Source organism: Mytilus galloprovincialis, chromosome 7, assembly GCF_965363235.1.
Source record: "Mytilus galloprovincialis chromosome 7, xbMytGall1.hap1.1, whole genome shotgun sequence".
NCBI lineage: Eukaryota > Metazoa > Mollusca > Bivalvia > Mytilida > Mytilidae > Mytilus > Mytilus galloprovincialis.
Window position 1 is genome coordinate 85,966,198 of NC_134844.1, and position 24,338 is coordinate 85,990,535.

Below are 24,338 nucleotides of genomic sequence, written 5' to 3' on the forward strand. Positions count from 1 at the left end.
TTGTCAATTTCACCTTTGGTAAAATTCACTTCACCTGTGATTTGTGAATTTACACACGTACATTTCACCTTGTCGCCGAAAAACCCTCCTTGTCAAATATTTGGATGTTTTAATATACACATATACATATATAGGTAAATAGTCTACATACAGACATTTAGTTCCGAATTCGTGAACTGCAAATGCCATAATACTTGAGATATTAGTCTCCCCTTTTTATTTGGAAGAGCCAACATGTCCAAAAGTATCAAATGCTGAGAGAAAGAAAACTTGTTATTTTCAATAAAATTATATACAACATAAATTGTATTGTGGTTAATTTGTTTATTGTAGGTTCAAGCTTGAGTTATCTCCCATATTGGGGCCTGTATATATATCAGTATATTCAAAAGTTGCAGTCGTGCAATTGAAAAACTCGCGCAATTTTGCATTCAAAGGAGATTGTCTTGCTCCATGGATTTGCACTTAATGCCAACCAGGAGGGGATTGATTTTTTAAAAAGTAATAATTGAAACAAGTTGAGCTTATTTTGATATGAAAATAACTCTGCATTTACAATTTTTTAGCAAAATTTCAGTATTTTTGAAGCGCAATTTAATATTTTGCAGACATATTAAGGAAATTTGCAACATATTCTTAACCATTACAATGAAAAAATATTCCCACCAAAAAATTTGCACCATTATTATGGCTGTAATATTTTTGACTGCACAAACACAAATCGGAAACAAAATTTAACTTGATAAGGATAAAAACAAATATTTTTTAAAATTCAATGAAGTTTTAAAATAGCTCAATTAAGCTTTAAAATCTATGTATTGTCATATGGAACTTGATAAATGTTATCAAATACTTCTTTTTGAACTGGCTCCGTTGAGGAAATTATGAGGCATTCAGTGGCGGATCCAGAAATTTTCATAAGTGGGGGCCCACTGACTGACCTAAGAGGGGCCCGCTCCAGTCACGCTTCAGTGATTTCCTATATAAGCAAACAATTTTTTTCCCTAAAAGGGGGGCCCAGGCCCCCTGCCCCCCCTAAATCCACCTCTGGCATTGACATAAATTCAAAGGGTTCAAAATATTAGTCTTTCACTAGAGTATTTTAACTGTCACTGTGAAATGATCTGAGCCACTCACACATTGAATAGATACATCAATAAATGAGATTCATTTACATAAATTATATAGTGAAAAATAAAAAAAAAAAAAAATGATTTTGTTCATAATCTGATCATGCTGGCAGTTGACTTAATAGTATTGAATTTAAGGAAGAAGAAAAAACCTGACCCTTGAATTATTGCTTGAATAAGCTTTTCTTGGAATTTTCCCAGTAATTTCTTTATACAATTAAAGATTTGTAAATGTATTGTTGTAGAAATCTGTGAAGGATAAGTTTCCCACGATATAAAATAATAAAAAAATGCAGATGACAGAAAATCTAAAGAAAGAAGTAAAAATATTTGTATTCTCTACAATCCCCCCCCCCCCCCCCCCCCTGAAAGAAAGAAAACCCATAAATTAACATATATATCTTTATTATCATAAACCAAAGTACAATGGTACAGAGACATATACAAATAAATTAACATAGTATAAATTTTAAATACAAATGTAAAAAAGAGACATAAAGTGATTACCCAGGAGATTCTAGGCATTTAATAATAATTCTTATAAACTTGCACAGATGATTTAGCTCAGATTGGTTGCTACTATTCATTAGATCTTGAAATTTTAAAATATTTGGTCTGTTTACAAAATGATGCTTTAGTAGCAGTTGTCTACTATTGCCTATTGCCGAGCATTCTAAAATATAGTATGATAGTGGAATTCGTCGCCAATGTCACCGGAATTGCACAAAGTACAAATACGATTTTCTCTCTGAATGTTCTCTGAAGAAAACATGTAATTGTATTGTTTTGAAAATTATTGGAAATGGTTATTAGTGGTTAGAATTGCATCAAACAAAACTTTATTCTCATTGCAAAAGCATTTCAAAATGGCAAAGCATAGGATTCTGAGGGGGAAACTGAAGCATGACTGGAGCAGCCTCCCCCTTTTACTTCAGTCAGTGGGCCAATCCTTATAAAAAGTTCTGAATCTGCCACTGCAGATTTATATTTTTTTTTGCACATTTGTAATGTTATATACATATTAAATATATATATATTAACACTTATATACATTGTAGAGCCAGTTTGTATAATGATACCTATTATTTACATTCACTCCTTAACAAAAAAAAAAAAGACGAAAGATTTTCAAAAACACTTGACCTCGTGGTCCTATCTATTTCAGAAAAGTGCTTGTCACTTTTTTAATTATACGTAATATTTTGATGAATATGTGCTTTATGAGCCATGCCAATCGAGTCAGAAATACAAACTACTGAGAGACGACATTTCTTTGATCATTATAAATGTGTAATGATCTGTTCTAAAATTTAGCTTTCATAATCATATCTATGATTTACTGAAGAATTTTTAAATGTGTGGGTGTTTAAAAATATTTTGAGTTTTTAAAAGGATTAAAAATTGTTCAGGGTTGAAAAAAGTAGATCTTATGTGGAATTAAGCCAATTAAGATATACACAGTATTCGAAGGAATTAAAGTTGCGGTCAGCCACTTTTTTAATCTATATAAAATTCTATGACCAAATGATGCCAAAATTTGTATTGGTCAAAATCTGTATTTGGTAAAAATAATTTGGGCATATTTCCTAAACAATTTTCAACTTGGAGTAAAGTTAATGTGACATTCAAATTCTTTTTACAAATAGAAAGCATTTATAATTAAGACATTAAATCAATGGGGACATGTAGTTGGTACACCCCCTTTGTCCAGGGTTAGGAACCCCCCCTTTTTAAAATGGCTGGATCCACCCTGTGTCTTGTTCTTCTGGCAATTTTGCATTTTGATTTAATATAATTTCAGACATTACTAAAGAATTTTAAGTTAAATAGAATTTACAAACTCCTTCAAGGGGCATAATTGCTGTGGGGTCAAAAAGTCGATCTTCCGTGATTATAAGCTTGTCAGCACTGAGTTTATTAGTTAGATCTTTGCTAGTGGCAAAATGCATTTAACTTTAGTCACTCAAATATTAATTGACTCAGTAGCCTCAGTGGATCTCTCCAGACACAAGCTTCTTAAATCAATTAAAAATGGCTGTCATAAGATAGCAAAGATGGCTGAAAGTGGTATAAAGACACCATCTTCAGTCATTACTGGCTTGTTTATACTGAGGTTGTGAGTTCGATCTCTGCTAGTGGCAAAATGCATCGCTCCAATCTTGATTAACTTGCATTGTCAAGTTTCCTGGTGAATACGAGTGGATTTCTCCAGGCGCAGGCTTCCTAAATCAATTTAAAATCTTGAGATAGCCGAGGTTGCTGGAAGTGGTGTTAAATAACAATAATCAACCAATTTATCATATTTTTTTCAGATTAAGGTTTGTAAATAAAATGTGATCAGTTTCAATCAATCACATTAGAAATTTTGTAAATTTGTTAATAAATCAGTTTGATGTGGTCTTAAACTGATTGATTACTGTTAAATTCAAAAATCATTGAAGTTTCAATTAGTGCAAAAAATGCACTAGCTTCAGGTTTGCATTAAAGAAAAACCCTGAAATTTATAAATTCAGTAGTGATTTTTTCCTAATTTTTGTTTTAGATACACGTTTGCCAGTGGTCATGCAAGGATTGACAAAACGTAATGCATACATTAATTTCAAATTAACAGTAGTATGTGCACAATGTTCAGTGGCAAATATTTCATGCATATTCAACCCAAACTATTATACTCTTCTACATGTAGGTAGGTTTTGCAAAAATGTTAACCTTGATAATGGGTAGTACATTTGGACTGTCACTGAAAAATGAGAATATGATGGATATATAGGCTTATAAATTTGATATATTTTGTTGAACCATCAGGGGTGTGAAAATGCTATGCCCGACTCGCCCGACTCGTACATTTGAACAACCGGACAAGTACTTATTTTTGTCTGGGTTGCCCGTGGACAAGTAAAATAATATAAAAGACAAAGTTCAAATCCAACAGAAAAATAGAACTAATTTCAACATGTTCAAAATATATAAAGATGTTCAATTTATGTAAAAGAAACCAATGGTTCATGACGATAAATATTAATACCGAAAATAGATAGATTAACAAAATAAGAAAAAAAGTATGCGAACCCGAGTTGCGTAACATTGCATTGGTTTTGTCCATTGACACGGGATGGTCGATTAGGTTTTATCCATCATGTACCGGAAGTGTCATTTTATATGATTTTGTATCGAGATTCAGATTGATAAATACTTTATAAAACACCGGGCAAGCAAGACAAAAAGAGTAATGAGTCGAGTAAAAACCCTAAAACGCAAATGGAGGATGAGGAGTATTAAAAAAAAAAATACGGAAGCGAGAATTTCAGACATCGTGAATATCAGATTGCACCTGGCTATCTAGGATGGAAATTCGGAAAATAAATATTTTTTTTGTCTTTATATTTATAGATCAAAGGTCAACATTATTTGTTGTCAGAGTGGTAAATGGAAGGGACGGTTTAAATGCCAATCAATACAATTATAAAAAAAACCCCAAAAAACCAAGTGTGTTGATCAGTTGAGAGAAACAGCAAAAAAGTCAATAGTTTATCCATTATTTAATTTCCATTTCTTCACTCACTGTCCTCTAAACTAGTATATCATTATATGTACCTACTGGCTACAATTTTTATTCCAAAACTGCTGCAAAAATTACCTTTACATGTTATTTCATTGGTTGGTTTGCTGTAAGGTTTTTGTCCCATAGATGTTGACCTACTTTACTAAATTTTTACACATAATAAACAAATGGATTTCACTTGTTTGTGATGCAGTTGTAACAGTGCTAAGAATCATATATTAACTACAATGAAATACTTCAATATTTATTGGGACCATCAGGGCAAGTAACTTTTTTTCCGGACAAGTGAACTTTACAGTTTTACTTGCCCAGGGACAAGTGCCCACAGCAAATATTTCCACACCCCTGACCATTAAATCATAATTACCCATATTTGAAAAGCTAGAATTCAGTTCGTAATGTTATAGGATATTAGATAATTTACATAATACATGTATGTAGAAAGTTAAAAAAAAACATGTAGCACAAGGCCACAAGTCACATTGCAAGATATTTAAGAACCTACAGCTAGGTTTGAGGTTAAGACAAGTAAGGTGAGATATTTGAGGGTAAGATTTCAAGTCTCAAGATTGAACTTTGTCAATTTTGTAGATCATTTTCTGAAAACTCGCAATTTCATTATAAAAAGCACAACTGGCATGACTGGAGAAAAGTTTGTGAATATATAATTGAAAATAAAGAAATATAGATAACAGGAATAATAACGATTAACTCATATTCTGAAAGCAATGCAAAAATAGACTGCATGGCTTTGCATCTTAAAAAATTTGAAAGTCACAAAAGTTGTAGTGATTAATGTGTTTTGCAATTTTAAGTTTTTTTCAAAGTGGCATGGTACATGATTTCATTATGTTGAAACTTTTTCACTTTCTCATATTTTATTCTTTAGTTTTCTATGTTGTGTCATGTGTACTATTGTTTTTCTGTTTGTCTTTTTCATTTTTAGCCATGGCGTTGTCAGTTTGTTTTAGATTTATGAGTTTGACTGTCCCTTTGGTATCTTTCGTCCCTCTTTTAGGAAGGCCTTAAATTATTTACACTAAATCATAAAATTAAACATTTATTTAATGCATATTTAAATGTATCCTAGTTGTCCTCTAGCAAACATGGCCTTAAATGATATATGACAAATAGGTGAAGTTAGTATTTTTCCTCAATTTAATAATTTAATGTCAATCTTTTGTAATTAACAGCAACTAATTTTTTCAGGAATAAATTTGTCTTTATCTTTTGAAATATTCATACCTTCAAGATTACTTTTCATTCAGATATTGGTCAAGATATTTTGAGTGCAAGTAACAGGTTTTTGTATACCCTCGCTAAATATGTACTTTTATCCCATTGAACCATAATATTACCTATGGAATAAGAAACGACATGTATTGAAAAAATTAAATATTCATAATCTTTTTATTAATAGTAGTTGCATAATAAGAGGGATGAATGTCTGATATTTATATTACAATTGTGTAGAATTATATGAACCAGTTACACAGTGTTAGATAGATTTGAAAGGGAGAAAAGAATAATTTTTACTTTTGTATAGGGAAACATTGTAATACAAGTGCCTCAGGCAAGATTAGAGAACCATGGCTTACGTTGTCACAATCAAAATCATGATCAGTACACATGTACATAAAGTTATTTCATGAAATTTTATGAGATGGTTAGGTCATGATAATCCTGTGTTGTAAAGTTAAAATTTGTTCTGACCCCCCCTCCCCCCCTAAAAAAAAGAGAAAAAAATGAAAGTTATGAAAAGGATTTCTAGTTAAAAAAAAAAAAAAAATCCAGGTAAAACTAAGGATTATATCAATGATGTTTGATAAAAAAAAATCCAGAAACAACCAAAAAAAAATTCAAAAAAAAAGTGTTGCTAAACTTTTTTGGCTCAGTATATATGGATACTCTTAAAAAATAATAGAAAGAATTAATTGTTTCAAAGGAATATCAATAAAGTTGAAATGTATAATTTCAAAATTCATCAGAATGTCTTACTTTTTGAAAATAAACTGAACAGTTAACCTAGTCAAGTCTTTTTAAAATGTTTTTACCAGAAATAGGCAAAAACAATGCAACTACGGTATGCAAATTTGTCTCGAGTTACAACTTATGAGAAGAGCAAAACTATTCCATTTAATTTAATTTTTGTCATTTTTTCCTCTCAATTGGTCAAAGTTGTAAAGGATATTTCTGTTGAAGTAGATTTCATTTTAGAATTAAGTTTAAAAAGGTCTCCTCGTTCTTATAAAGGATTAGGATTTAAATAATTTTTGGTTTACACATTGGCTCTACACACCTACATGTATATGTATTGATCGAATTCTAATAGGCCATGTAATGTAATTGTCCAAATTTCACGGAACTCTGAACACAAGTTTGCCCTATTTGCTAATGCTGTTGTATATATTTCATAACAGGTTTAACATAACCCTATAGGTTTTGATTCATAAACTGGACTAGAATAACTGTTCATGCATGGGACCAACCAATCAATGAAAGTTCTAATTATAGATTTTTAAATGGATAGATCTACCTACCTGTTAAGTTGATGGATTTTTTTCTGTTTGCTAAAAGAACCGGTTTTATATTTGAAAGGTTAATTTTAGAAAATTGAGATCATCTATAAATTTTTTGGGGAAAAAATATGGACGGCCGTCGATACGTAGAAAGAAGAGGTTGGTACTAGATCTTTGTGTATATTTAAGGAAAAATGTTTAGTTGCTTAGATTATTTTCTGTATTTATAATCAATACTTGTGTATCTGTGTTCTGTCTATGCATGACTTCCTCAATTTTACCAAACATTTCAAGCTTCATTAGTTTTCATGTAACTGATATACAAAATGTCTGGTTCTTTGACCTTTGAATCTATACAATTTCATAAAAAGTTGTTCTGCACTGAAATACCACCTTTGTATAAGGTTACTTTTAAAACCTACATTTGTTGAGTATATATATGTTAAAAAGGGGGGATTGAGTCATTACTTCGAGAAGACATTTGCAGAATTTAGTTTCATTCTTCTGTTTGAAACAATATTAATATTCATTTGAATGAAAAATGTGTAAGGGACAGTTTGGTTCAACATGGTAGAAAAATATTCTAATATTTTTTGCTGGAAAGTGAAAAATGAATAAAAAATATAGAGTTATCTCCCTGTAGAATTGGCAGATGACATGAATTTTGCAAAACACGTGCACTTCTGCTATTCAAAAACATTTCTGCAACTGTACAAACAAGTCCTGTCATATGAATATTGAATTGCATGAAACAAAAAATAATTAAAAGATGCTAAACAGTGCTGTAATTAGAATTTAAGCCAGGGGGACATTTTCCAAGATGAACGATATAAACAATAGCAACTAGCTTCTCATCTTAGAAGGTTGGGGTGGACATAAAGGTCTCTGATTTCTCATTCGTCCCCCCCCTCCTTTTCCTCTTTATTCCCAGATGAAAATTGGTGCTGAAAATTCCCAGAATAACGCTGTCCTTCCATACACGTGCCCTATCCCTTGATACACATACTCTATCCCTGGATTCCTTAACCCCAACTCCAGATCTTTGAGCTAGATGGATAATAGAAATGAAAATATAAACAGTTCAATTATTTAAAGATACCAGAGGGTCATTCAAACTCATAAATTATAGAAATAAACTGACATCGCCATGGCAAAAAAATGATAAAGACAAACAGACAAACAAAAATACACAAAACACATCATAGAAAAACAAAGATTAAGCAACACGAATCCTACCAAAACCTCGGGGGTGATCTCAATGTTTTCCCTTTGATAGTCAATATTTTGAGGCTTTCATGATTTGCAGGACAGTTGATATTGAGGGAACCTCTGGTCAAGTCTTTAGCCTTGAACAATCCATTTTAAACAAGTCCATTGACTTCTTTTAGAAAGCCTTTCCTGCGGAAAATTCAAACGAACATTGAGCTTTATTTAAACATTTGAACGCCATGTCATCACTTTTCAGATCCTCAGCTAAAATCTATTGATTACTCTGGGTCTAGGTGAGTAGGCCAAATGATCCAAGTAATTCTACTACTGTTATCACTAGCAAGTGAACAATGATGATGTTGTGAGTTCAAACCCCTCTTGTGTGGGTGCACTCGACTTCAATCTATAATGACTACAATTGTCAGTTTTCTTATCAAAGGTCAGCATTTTTTTCCTGGCGCTTCGTCTTCCTTCACTAATAAAAGCTGGCTGCCATGAAATAGCCCTGAGTGGCCCTTAAAAGTGGCATGATTAACTCTTTATGTTAGACTGGATTCATTCATTCTTGTGGATAACAATTTTCCTGTATTGACTATTGATTGAGGAAAGGTTGCATTAATTAGTGGATATTTTATTTTGTGGTTTTGCCTCCATCTTTTAAGATCAATTAAGCCTTGTCATTAAACATATCAATACAGAGTTGGACTATGTATAATTGGTATCTCACAATGTCTAATGCATCTACAGTACATATACACCTTATCGCTAATCCCGGCTGACCCGGCCGCTTGAACTTTTGACGCATACAACAAGCACTTTTCCATTATGGCATCAGATATTTTGTTTTATGACTTAAAAATTTTACGTCAACACCTGTGTGATGTCCAGTAATGGAGGACAAATAGCGATAAGGTGTATTTCGAAGCACAACCAAATATAAATACTGTTTAAAGTGATTAAATTGTTATTTTGTGGGACATCAAGAGAAGGGCAGATAATTGTATCTTTGTAACAAAGCCTCCCTGAAGGATCCCTTATTTTGGAATTGAAGGCCAAAGATATAAATGTTAGACATATAATTCAAGTACACCAAACATACAAAGTGTCTCAAAAACTCATTATCTATTCTTGTTCATGGTAAAAGGCCAAATCAATAATTTAATGAACATGATGATGGTGACATTGAAAACCAAAATATTGAAAAGTTGTGCCTGAGATTACTAACCAGTAATTTGATAGAAAGACACTGGCAGATCTTGGTAATAAAGAAAATCCCTCATTTTCAGCCTCCTAAATATTATATACCAATGAAAATTTTAGTGTTTTAAATGATTTTAACATCAATTTATGAACATTAAATTAGAGAAAATGACTGCATCATTTAATCCACCCACTGCAAGGTAATTAAATGGTTGATTGATTTTACAATTGCTATACATAGCTACAGAAAATAGCCTACATTAAAATCTTTGATTGGAAAAATAAAATTCTGACAGGCCAATGATGATTTAAAATTTTAAGTTCCATCCTGGATAATAAAAACATTCTTAAATATTTTCCAGATAATGAAGTGAATTTATTTGAAGGTTTATAAAACAAATTGCAAATGTAATTGTTTAAGTGGAAATAATTTTATTATTGGAATTATGGAGCGAAATGTGTCATTTTCGGATGAAGTGCCCGAAGGTAAGGCTGTATATGAAATTAATCATTGTCTCTGTAAAAATAAAATGAGGATGAGACACTCTGTGCTATGTCAACTGAGTACATGTATTGAGCTCGGGACCATGTAACTTTTAAAAAGAAGGGGCAAAAAGGGGGTTGGTGTAATCCTAATATGAACTGATCTGAGCTGGACCATTTAGAGCTTGTCTATTCATACAGACAATATAACTTAAAGTTGTATTTCATTATTATGTTGTTATGTTGCTGGCTAATTGACCTACAATCAAGTGTTGCTGTTGTTTATTGTTTGGTGACCGTTGGTCAACTTTTACTATTTATGTATTGTTTGATAAATATTGCACTAAAAATGTTTTTGTTTTTTGTAATCAATAATATTGTTCTGAATTAACACAACAACATATCTTCTTCCTATTTCTCAGCACTCTAACAGTTTATCGTTATATTGTATAATTGCACATACACTTAGTTGAAAAATACCATTGAAAGTTAATTTCTTGACAGATCAGCATATGCTATTTGAACTTGGAAGCAATTATTGAAACAAGTTTCTATTGTTCTGTAATTGTTTTGATGGAAGTTTTGTTAAAAGTTGATTTAACTTTTATCATCTATCACACACTTACTGACTATAGAAACTAGGTCACTGTTACCAAGTTTGAATATAGTTGTGTTGGTCCTTGAATCAGATATTATTTTACTGTTGATGGTATCTTTGAACTTTGTGTAATATATTGTATTTTATGTGTAATATATTGTATTTTAATATTTAATGTATCAAGCCATGCATTCGTAAATATATTCAATTGATTCTGAAAAAAGAGTAGATAACTCTCCACATAGTCTGCAATATATTATAAATTATAAATTGTAAAGCAAACAATTCAGAGATAATTAAAGCTTCAATTTTTCTGTCTAGACGAAAAATAAAATGGAAACAAGATTCTTGCTGAACAAAATTGGGCATAGTTCACTATCTATGCCCATAACAATTAATTATATTAACACATTAAATATAGATATTTTATCGTGTTAATTTTTCGTGCTTTTTTTCACACCATGAATGATTGACCTTGACCTTTGCCTTAGTACCTGCTTGCTGTTGTATTCACGGTAATCCTTCTTTTAACTAATTATATTTTACAATTTGCACTTTTATTTATTGGTAGCTCTTTTCCATGATTATTAACATTTTTTACATGCAAGTACACACACAGTTCAAAAATAGGATTTTCATTATCCTAACATTTTAATCAGCTAAAGTTCATTTTGTTGTCTTGTGAAATAAAAAATGTTTAAAATTTTGGAGTCTGTCCCTCTACCAAAATCATCCTCAAAGCATTTTGTTTTTAATTTCTTGATTACTAGTTTGAAGTAAAATATTTTGAAAAAGGAAATAAAATTCGATTACAAAACTTTGATTTGTGTGTGAAGTTCAAAATTGAGGATGGCTTTGAATTAATGTACCTAAAATTATTGAACACATGTATAATTTCATTATAACATCACAATGTATTTTATCATGCTTTGTGTGCATGAACCCTTTATTTTCAGCTTAAAATTTAGTTTTCAGGTTTAAATTTCAGATGCCATTCCAAAGGGGAGATAATAAACTTGGTGTTTTATCTCCCTTTCACAACATGTTTTTTTTCCAATTTAGTGTAGAACAGTTTATTAAATGTTTACATCATGTAAATCATTTGAAGGTTTCCAAAAAATATAAATCCAAAAATGATATTTTCCATGGCAATCTTCGGTCAAACATTCTATGCAGAAATGAATGAACGGCGTCTGTAAGGGATCTTGATTTACCTGGACTACAAGCAGTTGTTGGTTTAGTTCCCTTTCTGTGTCAACTGAAAGATTTATAATTGGTATTTGCTGTTTTCTGCTAATAGGGGCATGGCAAAAAACAAAGATTGTTTTGCTTTGAGTGAGAATAATGTGTTTAAAGATGTCTACATTTATACCTTTTGGACTAGCACACTGTAAATTGTAGGTCTGGGTGACCTTACAAAATTGGGATAATTTCATAATATTCCTATCCCGTCAACATTTAAGCATCCTAACATTTACTGCTAAACATTAAACCCCAACCAATATATTTGGAAATTTTGTAGAATGGTGCTCCTTGTCTGAAATTGGAACACTTTGTTTCTTAAAAATAGCCCCCAAAAATAAATAACAAAATTAACTTGTTATAAGCAGTCATGATACTATACTCATAGTTAAAACTCCTAAAACGAACACTATTCACCCATCTAATTATATGCTATTGAGAGAAAACTGCCTTTATGGTCTTGCAGTACCGGTAAGTAACTTGCTGAACATTCTGTTAGATTCCCAGACAAGGTTAAACTAAATGTGGGGCATATGTGAACCTTATGTGTGGCCAGTGACAATCGTGAATTTAATATGCAATGTTTTCTGAATGTTCACTGCAAATTTCAAGGTTGAGAACAGCCTTTTATTGCATGTTTATGTATTTTATTATTTTTATTTATGCTCAGCCTCTAGCCTCATAAAAGTGACAGATCGGTTTGATGGTCATGCTAGCAATGCTCTTAAAACCTTTTGTGTAGTTGGCATAGACATGCTAAAATTTATTTACTTAATTCAACTTCCAGATAAAAAATAAAATTTAAAAAAAAGTAATGTAAATATTTGAATGAATGTTTTGAAATAAGTGTTTGAAATTTTATATCAAATTTTAATGTGCTTTGAAATTTACATATATTTCTTGATTGCATAAATTAAATATTTACATTTACATTAAAAGTTGTAAAGTTAACAATTTTTTGTCTTTATGAAATTTTTCATGCATGTCAACAGTGATTCTGCAAATACGGTTTGATCATTCATAAAAAAAATTATATAATGTAAAATTTTGATACAATCTCAGAACCTAAATTATTTTTTCCAAAATAATGTCTTTTGCAACAAATGAGAAAATGTTTCGTAAGATTATTAGAATAAAAAAAAATGTTTGATAGGGTTGTGCGGTTCTTCAGGCCTCTAAATAAATTCTAAATTCTGAAGGCCAAACTGTGACCTATGGTTGTTAATTTTTGTGTCGTTAGGTCTTTTGTAAAGAGTTTCTTCTTATTAGCAATCATACCACATCTCATTTTTATGCCCCACCTACGATAGTAGAGGGGCATTATGTTTTCTGGTCTGTGCGTCCGTTCATTCGTCCGTCCGTCCGTCCGTCCATTTGTCCCGCTTCAGGTTAAAGTTTTTGGTCGAGGTAGTTTTTGATGAAGTTGAAGTCCAATCGACTTCAAACTTGGTACACATGTTCCCTATGATATGATCTTTCTAATTTTAATGCCAAATTAGAGATTTTACCCCAATTTCACGGTCCACTGAACATAGAAAATGATAGTGCGAGTGGGGCATTCGTGTACTGAGGACACATTCTTGTTTATATCTGAAAGCTTTCAAATTTGAATTTTGTATTTGGAAGTTTGTAATATCGTTTTCTCCTAATATGAACTAATTTTTACTTTTCCCTGATGATAATTCTTGATGAAGCATTTGTTTGCCTCCACTGAATCTAATGAAACTTCTACATAATGCCTAAAAAAAATACCACCAAACAATTTAGATCAAATATGAGTGGTGTTTCTTCACTGGTCTGGAGTTATGTCCCTTTATAAATGGGAATATGGAAAAATTGTTTAATAAGCTGTATTTTTAAGAATGGGGGCCCTTCGTGTCTCATGAACACATTCTTATTTTATTTATTAATCAAAGTGTAGTTCTATTGATCTCAGGTTTTTTGTGTGTCAAAATTCTATTATGACACTAAATTTTTCTTGCTTTTCTTGTGACATTACACAAAACATAAGCCAAAAGCCTAAGGAAGACACATTAAAAGAGTTAACATATTTTTCAGATCGCTGAAAACAAAAGTTAAAGTTTGTCCACCTATTGTCTAAAAATCTAAAAAGAAATAGATTCCATCATTGAACTTGTGAAATACATTATGTAGAAATTAAAGAAGATGCTGTATGAATGCCAATGAAACAATTAACTCTCCATCAAAAACATGATTTTGAGCCATAGTAGGTCAAAGTAAGGTCTTCAACATGGAGCCTTGGCTCACATCAAATGGAAAGCTATTTAAAGGGCCCCAAAATATGACTTGTGGAAAACAATTCAATTTTTTCAAAGGGGAAACCCACTGTCTGATCATCTATATAAAACTTGAGAACTGAGAAACACTTATGAACAACATTTAAAAAAAAAGACAACCCCCTAAACAGGTACCTGACTTAGGACAGGTGTCTCCACTACTGACAGTTATATTTTTCGATAGATAAAAATTGCTAGGCAAGACTTCTCTTTTTAAAAGTTTTTAAATTTTAACTGCCACAACTCACACATATATCATACACATTATATACATACATGTAGGTATAATCAATATTTAATCGTCTTTCACCTTTAAACACCTAATTGGTGTTTAAATTTGGATTTCTCTGTTGAATGTTCACAATTTTTCTCAATTTGAAATTTGAACTTGCCCTTGGATTGTATAACCTCTTTTACTTTTATTCTTACAAAAGCATAGAAATATATATTTAGCTATATAATTCCAGCTGCATACATTTGAGTTTTAATTTGTAAACAAGTTCTGAAGGCACCTGCTATTTAGATCACTGACTCAACTTCATACCGGTTTATAAATGATCTATCTTTTATTCATTTTGATAATTCTCTATAAATATTCATTTAACATTATATAACTCACTGCAAGTCTTGCGTAAAAAAGTAGATTCAGTCTGATAAACTTTTAAACATTTCAATATAATCATTAACTTTTTGATATTTTCTATAAATATTAAATAAGTTATAAAGCTATCCTTAAATGTATAATTTTTATTTCTAATAGTCAATATTATTCACTATTTCTATAACTTAACTCTGCTACTATAATCTTCCTCTTAGGAAACAAAACCATGATTTAATTCCAATAAAACATGGGTTGTACATTATACAGGTCCACTTTGAAATGCTGCAGGGTTAAGCATATTTTGTGAGATCCCAACCCTCCCGCTATTGCTCTAGCCAATAAACAAATACACAGTAATACACACAGAGCAAAAAAGAGGCCTTTGATAACTATGTGGTATTAGGCCACGGTTTTTTAATTTGATGGTTTACGGATTTTCCCCATGAAAAAGTCGGGTCGGTCGGTCGGGAAAAAAAAAAGAAAAAAATCATCTTTGAAGACAGAAAAATATGCAAAATCAATATATATTTCACCTTTCTAACAATATGTTAGTTATGCTATTTTATCATCATTTCTTAAATTTTAGTTCGATGAAATATTATTGCTCAAATGTTATAAACATCGCATGACATTGTCTAATACATTGCAGTAAAAAAAAAGGGGGGTGCACGGACAAAGACGAAATTAAATCGTCATATCAGAAACAAGAAAAATAAATTCGCGTAGCTCTTCATCAATTCCAGAAAACTTGGTGAATAATGATCTTCAAGCACGAAAACTGATGAAGATAAAAATGTAAAAACGTCGTACGAAAATAAGTTTCAACACACGTGTTAAAAACCTAATAGACTCGTCCACTGGAAAACGAGATTATCGGGTTAATCTGTTGTCTCGCATTCCCGTTTTTTATCCAAATGGACGATAATTTTTTTATTATCTATGAAACAAGAAAATTCCAAATGATTTGTTTATATTCAGTACTTCAACTTGATGCCTTTACCCTGTCCAAATTTGGACAAGTCTGATGATCTTACGGACTGATGACAAATAAGGGAAACGAACTTATTGTGTAATTGGTTTTAAAAACAAGTTTCGTTGCGCAAACGACATTTCAAGGTCAGTTATAATTGATTTGTCTATTTTTAGAAACGTAAACTGGAAGTTTTATTTTTTCACAACAGAAAGTGTTAACAATTTTGTTAGTGATTAATGCATTTCATTTCATAAAAAAAAATTATTTAATTATTTTTTAGGGATAATGCATTTGTTAGGGTCGGCGGGAATAAAAAAGCATGAAAAGTCAATTTTATTTTTATTCTGGAAATCGGAAAAATCGGGTCGGCGGATCCGTAAACCAACAAATTAAAAAATCCTGGCCTTACATTTGCTCATTGTTGAAAACCATATGGTGACCTATAATTGTTTAGTGCTATATCATATGGTTCTGATTGTGAGTTAATTGTCTCATTTGTAAATGAACCACAGCTTGAAGCCTTCTTTAATATTTGTGTATGAAGGTAAAGCTTATCATTGTTTAAGGCAAGAACTAAACCCATGTTTGAAATTGTAGGAATTGAGACTCTTCATAGATTGGAATTTTATACTCCAGTCATACAAGTGAGAGGTTTAGCAAGCTATAAAACCAGGTGTAATCCTCCATTTGCTGTATAAGAAAAAAGCTATAGCAGGCTGGAATACGACAGTTATTATCCATTCTTTCGATGTGTTTGAGCTTTTGATAAGGGACTTTGTGTTTTTGTCGAGCCTGCAACTTTTGTTGCAGAAAGCTCGACATAGGGATAGTGATCCGGCGGCGGCTACAGCGGCGGTTACGGCGGCGGCGTTAGCTCACTTCTTAAAAGCTTTATATTTTAGAAGGTGGAAGACCTGGATGCTTCATACTTTGTATATAGATGCTTCATGTTACGAAGTTTCCGTCAGTCACATGTCCAATGTCCTTGACCTCATTTTCATGGTTCAGTGACCACTTGAAAAAAAAGTTCAAATTTTTTGTAATGTTGAATTCTCTCTTATTATAAGTAATAGGATAACTATATTTGATATGTGCGTACCTTGCAAGGTCCTTGTGTCTGTCAGACAGTTTTCACTTGACCTCGACCTCATTTCATGGATCAGTGAACAAGGTTAAGTTTTGGTGGTCAAGCCCATATCTCAGATACTATAAGCAATAGGGCTAGTATATTCGGTGTATGGAAGGACTGTAAGGTGTACATGTCCAACTGGCAGATGTCATGTGACTTTGACCTCATTTTCATGGTTCAGTGGTCAAAGTTAAGTTTTTGAGTTTTGGTCTTTTTATCTAATGCTATATGCCATAGGTCAACTATATTTGGTGTATGGAAATATTTTATGATCTTTATGTCAGCCGAGCAGGTTTTATTTAACCGTGACCTCATTTTCACGGTTCATTGCACAGTGTTAAGTTTTTGTGTTTTGGTCTATTTTTCTTAAACTATAAGTAATGTGTCAACTATATATGTTGTATAGAAGCATTGTTAGCTGTACCTGTCTGCCTGGCATGGTTCATCTGACCTGGACCTCTTTTTCAAGGTTCATTGGTCTTTGTTTAGTTATCTTGATTAATGTTAAGTTTATGTGACAGTTGTAATAAAGCTTAGCTTTATACTTAGGACTATCAACATAATATCAATGATTAGTATAGAAGGCGAGACATTTCAGCGTGTGCACTCTTGTGTATTTTCACAGGAGTTCAGATTTTTTTTAATTTTTACTTCTTAGATATCAGGTTAAGGTTTTAGTATGCCATACATACATGTATTTTTGAGGATTTATAAAAAATCGAAAATTAAATAACAAATGTCTATTTTTTATTTCAGTTGTAACTGCAGGTCATGGTGGTCATAGTGGATCAGGAACATATGTACGTCCAGGAGGTGGATATGTTTATTTGGAGGAGGATCTCACTAATGGTCAAGTCATGGACGTGACAGACAAGTATGTGGTCACAGAGCCCTCAAGAAGGCACATGCGACATATGCAGGCTCCAGTTAAGACCCTGACAACCAATGGAAGTATGATTTCTGCAGAACCAAGTCTTATCAGTATGCCAAGGCATCGACAGGAAAAAATTGTCACCAGAGTTCTTCCAGCTAACCAACAGATTCAAAGAGTTGCTCAGCGACGTGTTGTATCACCTCAAGTTGTTCAAGGGGGTTATAGGACAGTGATTGACAGTTCAAGGGGCGTGATGATGAATGGGGGACAACAGATCATTAGACAAAGTCAACCATCTGCTAGATATATTCAAAATCAACAGGTCATCAGAGAAGTTCAGCCGTCTGCTCGATACGTTCAAAGTTCACAGGTCATTAGGGAAGAGCGCCCATCTCAAAGGTACATACAAAATCCACAAATGGTTCAACAGGTTGTTCGACGATCGGCTCCCGGTCAGAAATATTACGTCTCAAGGTCGAGTGACTACACGTCTGGGTCCTCGTCAGATTCATCAACCAGTGATTCAGATGAGGAAAGAACCGTCATCTCAAAAGGGGAAGTGGTACATGCCGTTATCCGAGATAACTGGACCTTCAGCAAGAGGGAACCAAAAGAGGAGAAAATCGTGACCTCTGTCAAAACTAAAAAAGGTCAAAAGGATGACGATGCCAGTTCTTCTGCCTCGTCAAGTTCCCTAGAAAGCAGGAAGCTGAAAATTTTGGAGCAAGTACGTGATAATGGCGTGGAAAATGGACAAGTGATTGTTAATGATAATGGAACTCCAGTCATTGTCAAAATGAGAGGCAATAAAAAGAACAAAAAAGAGAAAAAGGGAAAAAAGGAAAAAAAGAAAGCAGAGGGTAATTTTATGTTATATTGATAGCATCTCTCGCTTAACCCTGCACTATTACTATACTAATTCAAGTTAGTTTATTTTTTTCCTTTTTTTTTCGATGTTTTTTTGTTGTATGAAGCATGAAATAGTTGACAATTTATTTTGTGGAAACATAGTTTATATATTTGGACTTTGCTTGACCTAATGTTTGATGGTAAATGAAAAATTAATTGTGATTCATTATTCGTATAAGTATGGAAATTTTTGTATTGTAAATATGTTTGAATTATTTGTAAAGATTTTGTAGCTTGAAACATGCAGCATTTAATTTCTTTTCTTGAAAGATTTTACAAAAAATTGATACATTTTCATTCTGTTGAATATTTCCTTCAATGGATTTCACATAAAATGGAGAATATTTTAAAAAAGTTTTTGAGTTTTCCACAAAATCGCTATTATAATTCATTGTTGGGATATGGACAGTTTCTAATGAGAGCAAAAGCTTGATACAAATGAGGCCAAATTAGAAAAAATACCTTCAACCTGTGCTTTTGTTATCGGCTGACAATGATTAAATATTCAAATTAAAAAAAATAATCCAAAATTTCAAATTTTATGCGCTTTAAACACTTGACTGTTGCTTATTTTCTTGCCATAGTAAACTTCTTTTGGAGAAGTGTTGGTATAAGCTTTAAAATTAATAAGAAAAACATGAATTCAGAGGTGAAGCAAAACATGGTATAAATGTAAATTATTCTTCACCCGCCCACCTTCTTCAGTAGCAATTGCCAAAAAACCAAAAGGGAACTATTTACAGCCATTTTGAACAGTCGCATACAGATAACTTTTATACTTGAAAGAAAATAAAACAAACATAGTCCAATGAACTCATTTGTTAAGTGTTAGCAGCAGTGGCAGATCCAGAAATTTTCATAAAGGGGAAAGGGGGGAAACTGACTGCGGAAGAGGGGACATGCTACAGTCATCCTTCAGTCATTCTTTAATTAACCAAAATGTTCCAACAAAAGGAGTGCCCTTTCCCACTTTGCTCCTTCTGAATCCCCCTCAGCAGAAACACAGGTTTTTTTGTTGTAACTTTTAAGCTATTTTGTTGTACAGTTCAAGCTTTTGCTTCTGTGCACATGCTAACCCATATTTCAGGCTGCATGATCTGTAATGCTATGTTGTAACTATAGAACCAAGTGATTTTCACAGATTTTTAGCAAAATGGGTGATTTAAGGCTTTAAGGATTTTAAAATTTTTCTTTACTTAGCTGTTTCCACTTATTTTCAATATTTTATTTTCAAAATATGTACATATAACTTTTAAGTTTTTTGGTGCTGATGGGTCGCTGTCTCATTGACAAATACCCTTATTTTCTCCTAACTAGAAATATGAACAATTATTAACATATTTTAAATTGCTATAGTTAGGAATTAAAATCTTTTAACAATAATTCTAATTCTTTACCTGCACATTAACTCAGAAATATTATACCTATATATGCTAACCATGCGGCCTATAAAAAAATAACTTGAAAATAAAAAAAAAGGTTATTTTAACGTATAAAACTTTCAAAGGTGAATATAAATGCACCGCTTAGCAGAATCTGTTGAAATGAGCTTGGTTTTTGCCAAAAAATTATTTACAATTATATGTCATAATACTGGTAAAAGATGTACCCCTTTATTTCATGTATGTGCAAATATTTATATATACCGTACAATTCAGTTATTAAGCTTTTGTTTAAATTACTACATAACTTTTAAACAAATTTTCGTAGAACCTAAAATTGTATATACGTAAGCAACACGGTGCATGCAGTCTGAAGCTGTTTTATATTAACAAAGTGTACTCCGGAATGTCATATAAATCTATATCATTCATATACATGTAGCTGAAAGTTTTGTGTGCTAACTATAGATATCTGTGACCTCAATATACATTGTAACCTATTCTGTATACTTTGGAAATGTTTATTAATTACATACAAAAAGATAATTGTAGGCCCTTGTGATGATAAACATTTTGAGTATGGTTAGATTGTACTCAGACTCAGAAATCAACCAATCAAAGAACTAGATTTTGTGTTTGAGCGCGCATTTTATATACTGAGTAAAGTTTTGACAACCAAAAGCCCAAGTACATTACGGTATGCTTACAATCTGGTAACTAACCTAATTATCTTTAGGCTTTGGATAAGAGGTACATGTAACTCACAAAAAGACCCAATTATTTTTCTCTTCATATTCCTGTGATTGCAGTAGGAAAACTTAATTTCCAATCAATAGGAAGACTAAAAAGAAAAAGAGTATACTATGAATAAAACAGAGGATTTTTTGGTAAATACAAGAGAAAAAATTGGTATTATTGCTAACCTTAAATGGTCCACTGATAGGTTTGAAGGTGAAGTGCTGCGGTCCTTATCAGTCACCAGTTCAGTTGTCTCTATTATGAGCTCATATTTAGCAACTTCTTGACAAAGAAGGAACAGACTTTTAGTATGTGATACTTACATCATGTTATATACAAACGTAATCGTTTGTTTATTTTATGTGTTCAATACTGCCGTAACCTAATAAGAAAGGTTCTTTGCCATTCCTAAACAATGGATTTCCTGAGCAAAATACTGACTTTTAAGTCGAATTCTATGATAAATTTCCTCAAAAAAGTATAAGTACTGCAACACATAATAGATTCTAACAGGAAAATATACATGTAACGCGTGTTTTAATCCGTAGCATGTTTGTAGTACAAATACCCATGTATGGCATGACAATTAAAGTTAAGACTTAACAAAACGATGATCTTTAATTAAAAGAAATTTCAGACATCGCTGCATGTTCGATAGAGCCTCAGACTGCATGCATAAATCGTGATTTGTTTGTTTTTGGAAGCTGTGAAAGAAGCTAGAAGAATGTGATTTATATCTTTAAATATAATCATGATAATTGTGACCAATTGTAAAAAAGAAATATGATTTTTGTTGCAAATTTTAATGATTTGATAATGAAGTCTTAAACTTATTCGGCAAATCCTTTTGAACACTTCAAGTCAGAAGCAAGGATTCATACTTTGTTCTGTTAGAAAAAAAGCAATTTCCTGATTATTTTATCTTTGCAACAGGAATCATACTTGTATTTACACTACAGCTTGGATCACCATAGACTGCAAACTCTTGTCCATGCACTCAAATTTTATCCTGTAAAATACTAGACCGTAAATTCAACTTTTTTTTTTTTAAAGAATTGGAATTTTGGACTCTTTTGAAAAAAAAAAAAAAAAAAAACATTTCTATTCAAAAAGATATGCCTGTTGATCTGAAAGTTGCCTGGCCACTTTATCAGTGGACAATAAGTGGATTATCGGTGAAAAAATAAATTTCTCTCAAGCTGTCGTGTTCTTTTCTCCTTTAGATGCTAAGCGCTTTTATTGTTATGTAATTTTAATTAAACAAAAGCTTGAAAACTGAATTGTATTTTGCTTATGTGATAATTTAGTGCTGTTTATTATTTACAGAGCTGTATAGGCTTTAGGTAGGGAAAATAATGTTGTTTGCATGTTTATAAATATATATTATACAATATTTTATGTAAGCATTTGCATTTTTTTTACATCAATTTTGTCATGAAAATGCAGTCGTCAGATTAAGCAAAAATTGAAAATCGTCCATTTTGAATATGACATCATGTTTGTTTTGTCTTTTTGAGAAAAAATATAATGACTGTTGATTTATTTATAAAAGATTTTTATTTTGCAAAAGTACTAATTTTCCTGGATTCTGATCAATTTATTAAAAAATTCTGCAAATTTATTGATTTTTTTTTAATTTGTAAAAAATTTAATTTGTGGTTCACCAGTGTACACACAAATCTATGAAAATTAGTATAATTGAAAAAATTAGAATTTACAGTTTATGAAATTCACAGCATTTATACATTTAATCAGAGTTTCCAAGGTGCTGAAATGACCATGTTTCAAACTATTTTTAAAATTTGGTATCTTTGCCTTTTTTCAAGATCTGACTGTATTTTCCATACCATTTCTAGATCATGCAATGCAGTGAATGTTGCTCTTCTTTAATTGTTGATAGAAAATTTCACAGAGGAGTTAAACACTTTTGAAAAAAGGAGATTTGAGTGAGGTAATGCAATCACCCAACAGTAACTAACCTCCACCCCTCCTCTTTAAATGTTGGTATTGAATATCACTTAATTCTCAATAATAAATTTCAAACCACAATTACCCCCCCCCCCCCAAAAAAAAAAATCATTGAAAATTATTTTAAGTTATTATGTGAAGGTAGAATTTTGTTTGTTTAGGTGCTTTTGAACCAAAGTTATGCACTTTATAATTTATTAACAATTAAAATTTATTTAGAAAATTTACTGTAGGTTGAAATAAGTATGTACATGTAAAGACTATAATGTGCTCAAGTCAATGAAGCAAGACCGCGTCATTTTAGCTACGAAAGGAGGCGTAATTTGAAGGGCGTTAATTTTGTACCTTTAGAGGTTCATTATTCTAAGTGGTTTCTATTTAATTGGGTGTTCCAGGATCAAATATTAATGTGGGGGTGTTGTAAAAGTATTTTATCCTTTTATTTCCAAATATGAGCACACAGTCATTAAATTAATAATGTACATGACGGGAGAAAAATTGAGATGAATAAATTTTTTAAAAAGTTTAAAATTACATAATAAACTTCAAATTAGTGTGGTAGATAAATGGCGATTATTGCTTTTTAACGACCAGAATAAAGTAAATCTGATACCTAAACCTTGTTTAAAAGTTTTAATTTACTTTCTTCCACGTCTTCATGTAAAGTGCATAAATTATAGTTTAGGTTATCGTTGTAGGGGACACATTTTTTCTGCATGTGCTTATCTAACCTTTCTTAAAAGTATATGAATTCCGTTGATGTTAAAATCATGACCTGTCTTTGACCGCTAGATGTTTAAGGGAAAATTAATGTATTTTTGAGTTGCTGTACGTCTCTTTGAAATACCTTACATCTCCATTTTCTCAGATTTGGAAGAATTAATTTTTACCGTGAATTTCTGTAGTATGTTTCAGATATCTAAATGAAAAAAAAAAAAATAGGATAAACAAAAAGTTGAAGAGCATGCTCAGTTGTTCTAGTTTAGATCGTATTAAATTAGATTTTAGAGCTACATACATTTCACTGCATGACATGTAATTCTAAGCGCAATCAATGTACAATTTGAAAATAATTTAATTATTAGTAAAGCATGCTTGTCAATTTTAATTTTATATTTATTGTGTCATATGTGCCTTTTATGTGGTTATGGTGTTGTAAATCTGTATGAATGATAGTCTTTCTTTATGTCTAGCATGGGTTATCTCCCATTGGTAAGAGTTATTGCCCTTTGTTTGGAAAACTAATGCAAGAACTTAATGATTGCCTATGATTTATAAGGCAAGCCCAAAGTGTCTTTTTTTTCTGAACTTGGCAAGTAATGTTAAGAAAGAGCTTGCCTGCTTGCCTTTTCTAGTTTTGACTGACTCAAAATTTTTTTGTTTTTCTCTTTAACTGAGTTAATTATTTGGCACAAAATTAAGCATTTATGAAATAGAAAATTATTACCATGTTCCAGAAGTTGTCTAGTGTGATAAATGGTAGTGAAAGGGGAGATAACTCTTGCTAAAGGGAAATGGCTGTGC

General features: G+C 31.7%; 1 protein-coding gene across 6 annotated transcripts in view; it reads left to right on the forward strand.

The window, feature by feature from the left end:
- LOC143083911 (1-phosphatidylinositol 4,5-bisphosphate phosphodiesterase delta-1-like) overlaps window positions 1-24,338 on the forward strand; it is a 113,047-nt gene that overhangs the window by 184 nt on the left and 88,525 nt on the right. For 3 of the 6 annotated variants that reach the window (XR_012980938.1, XM_076260306.1, XM_076260304.1), the window contains exon 2: window positions 17,700-18,677. The exons of 1 other annotated variant lie outside the window; for it this stretch is intronic. Coding sequence is in view for 4 of the 5 variants with exons in the window: in XM_076260306.1 (XP_076116421.1) it covers window positions 17,700-18,677 (978 nt within the window). In the remaining variant the exon portion in view is untranslated. Of the gene's footprint in view, window positions 1-7,215; window positions 7,371-17,699; window positions 18,678-24,338 lie in introns of those variants that run through there. 2 more of the 6 variants (XM_076260305.1, XM_076260314.1) reach the window with 2 other exon arrangements.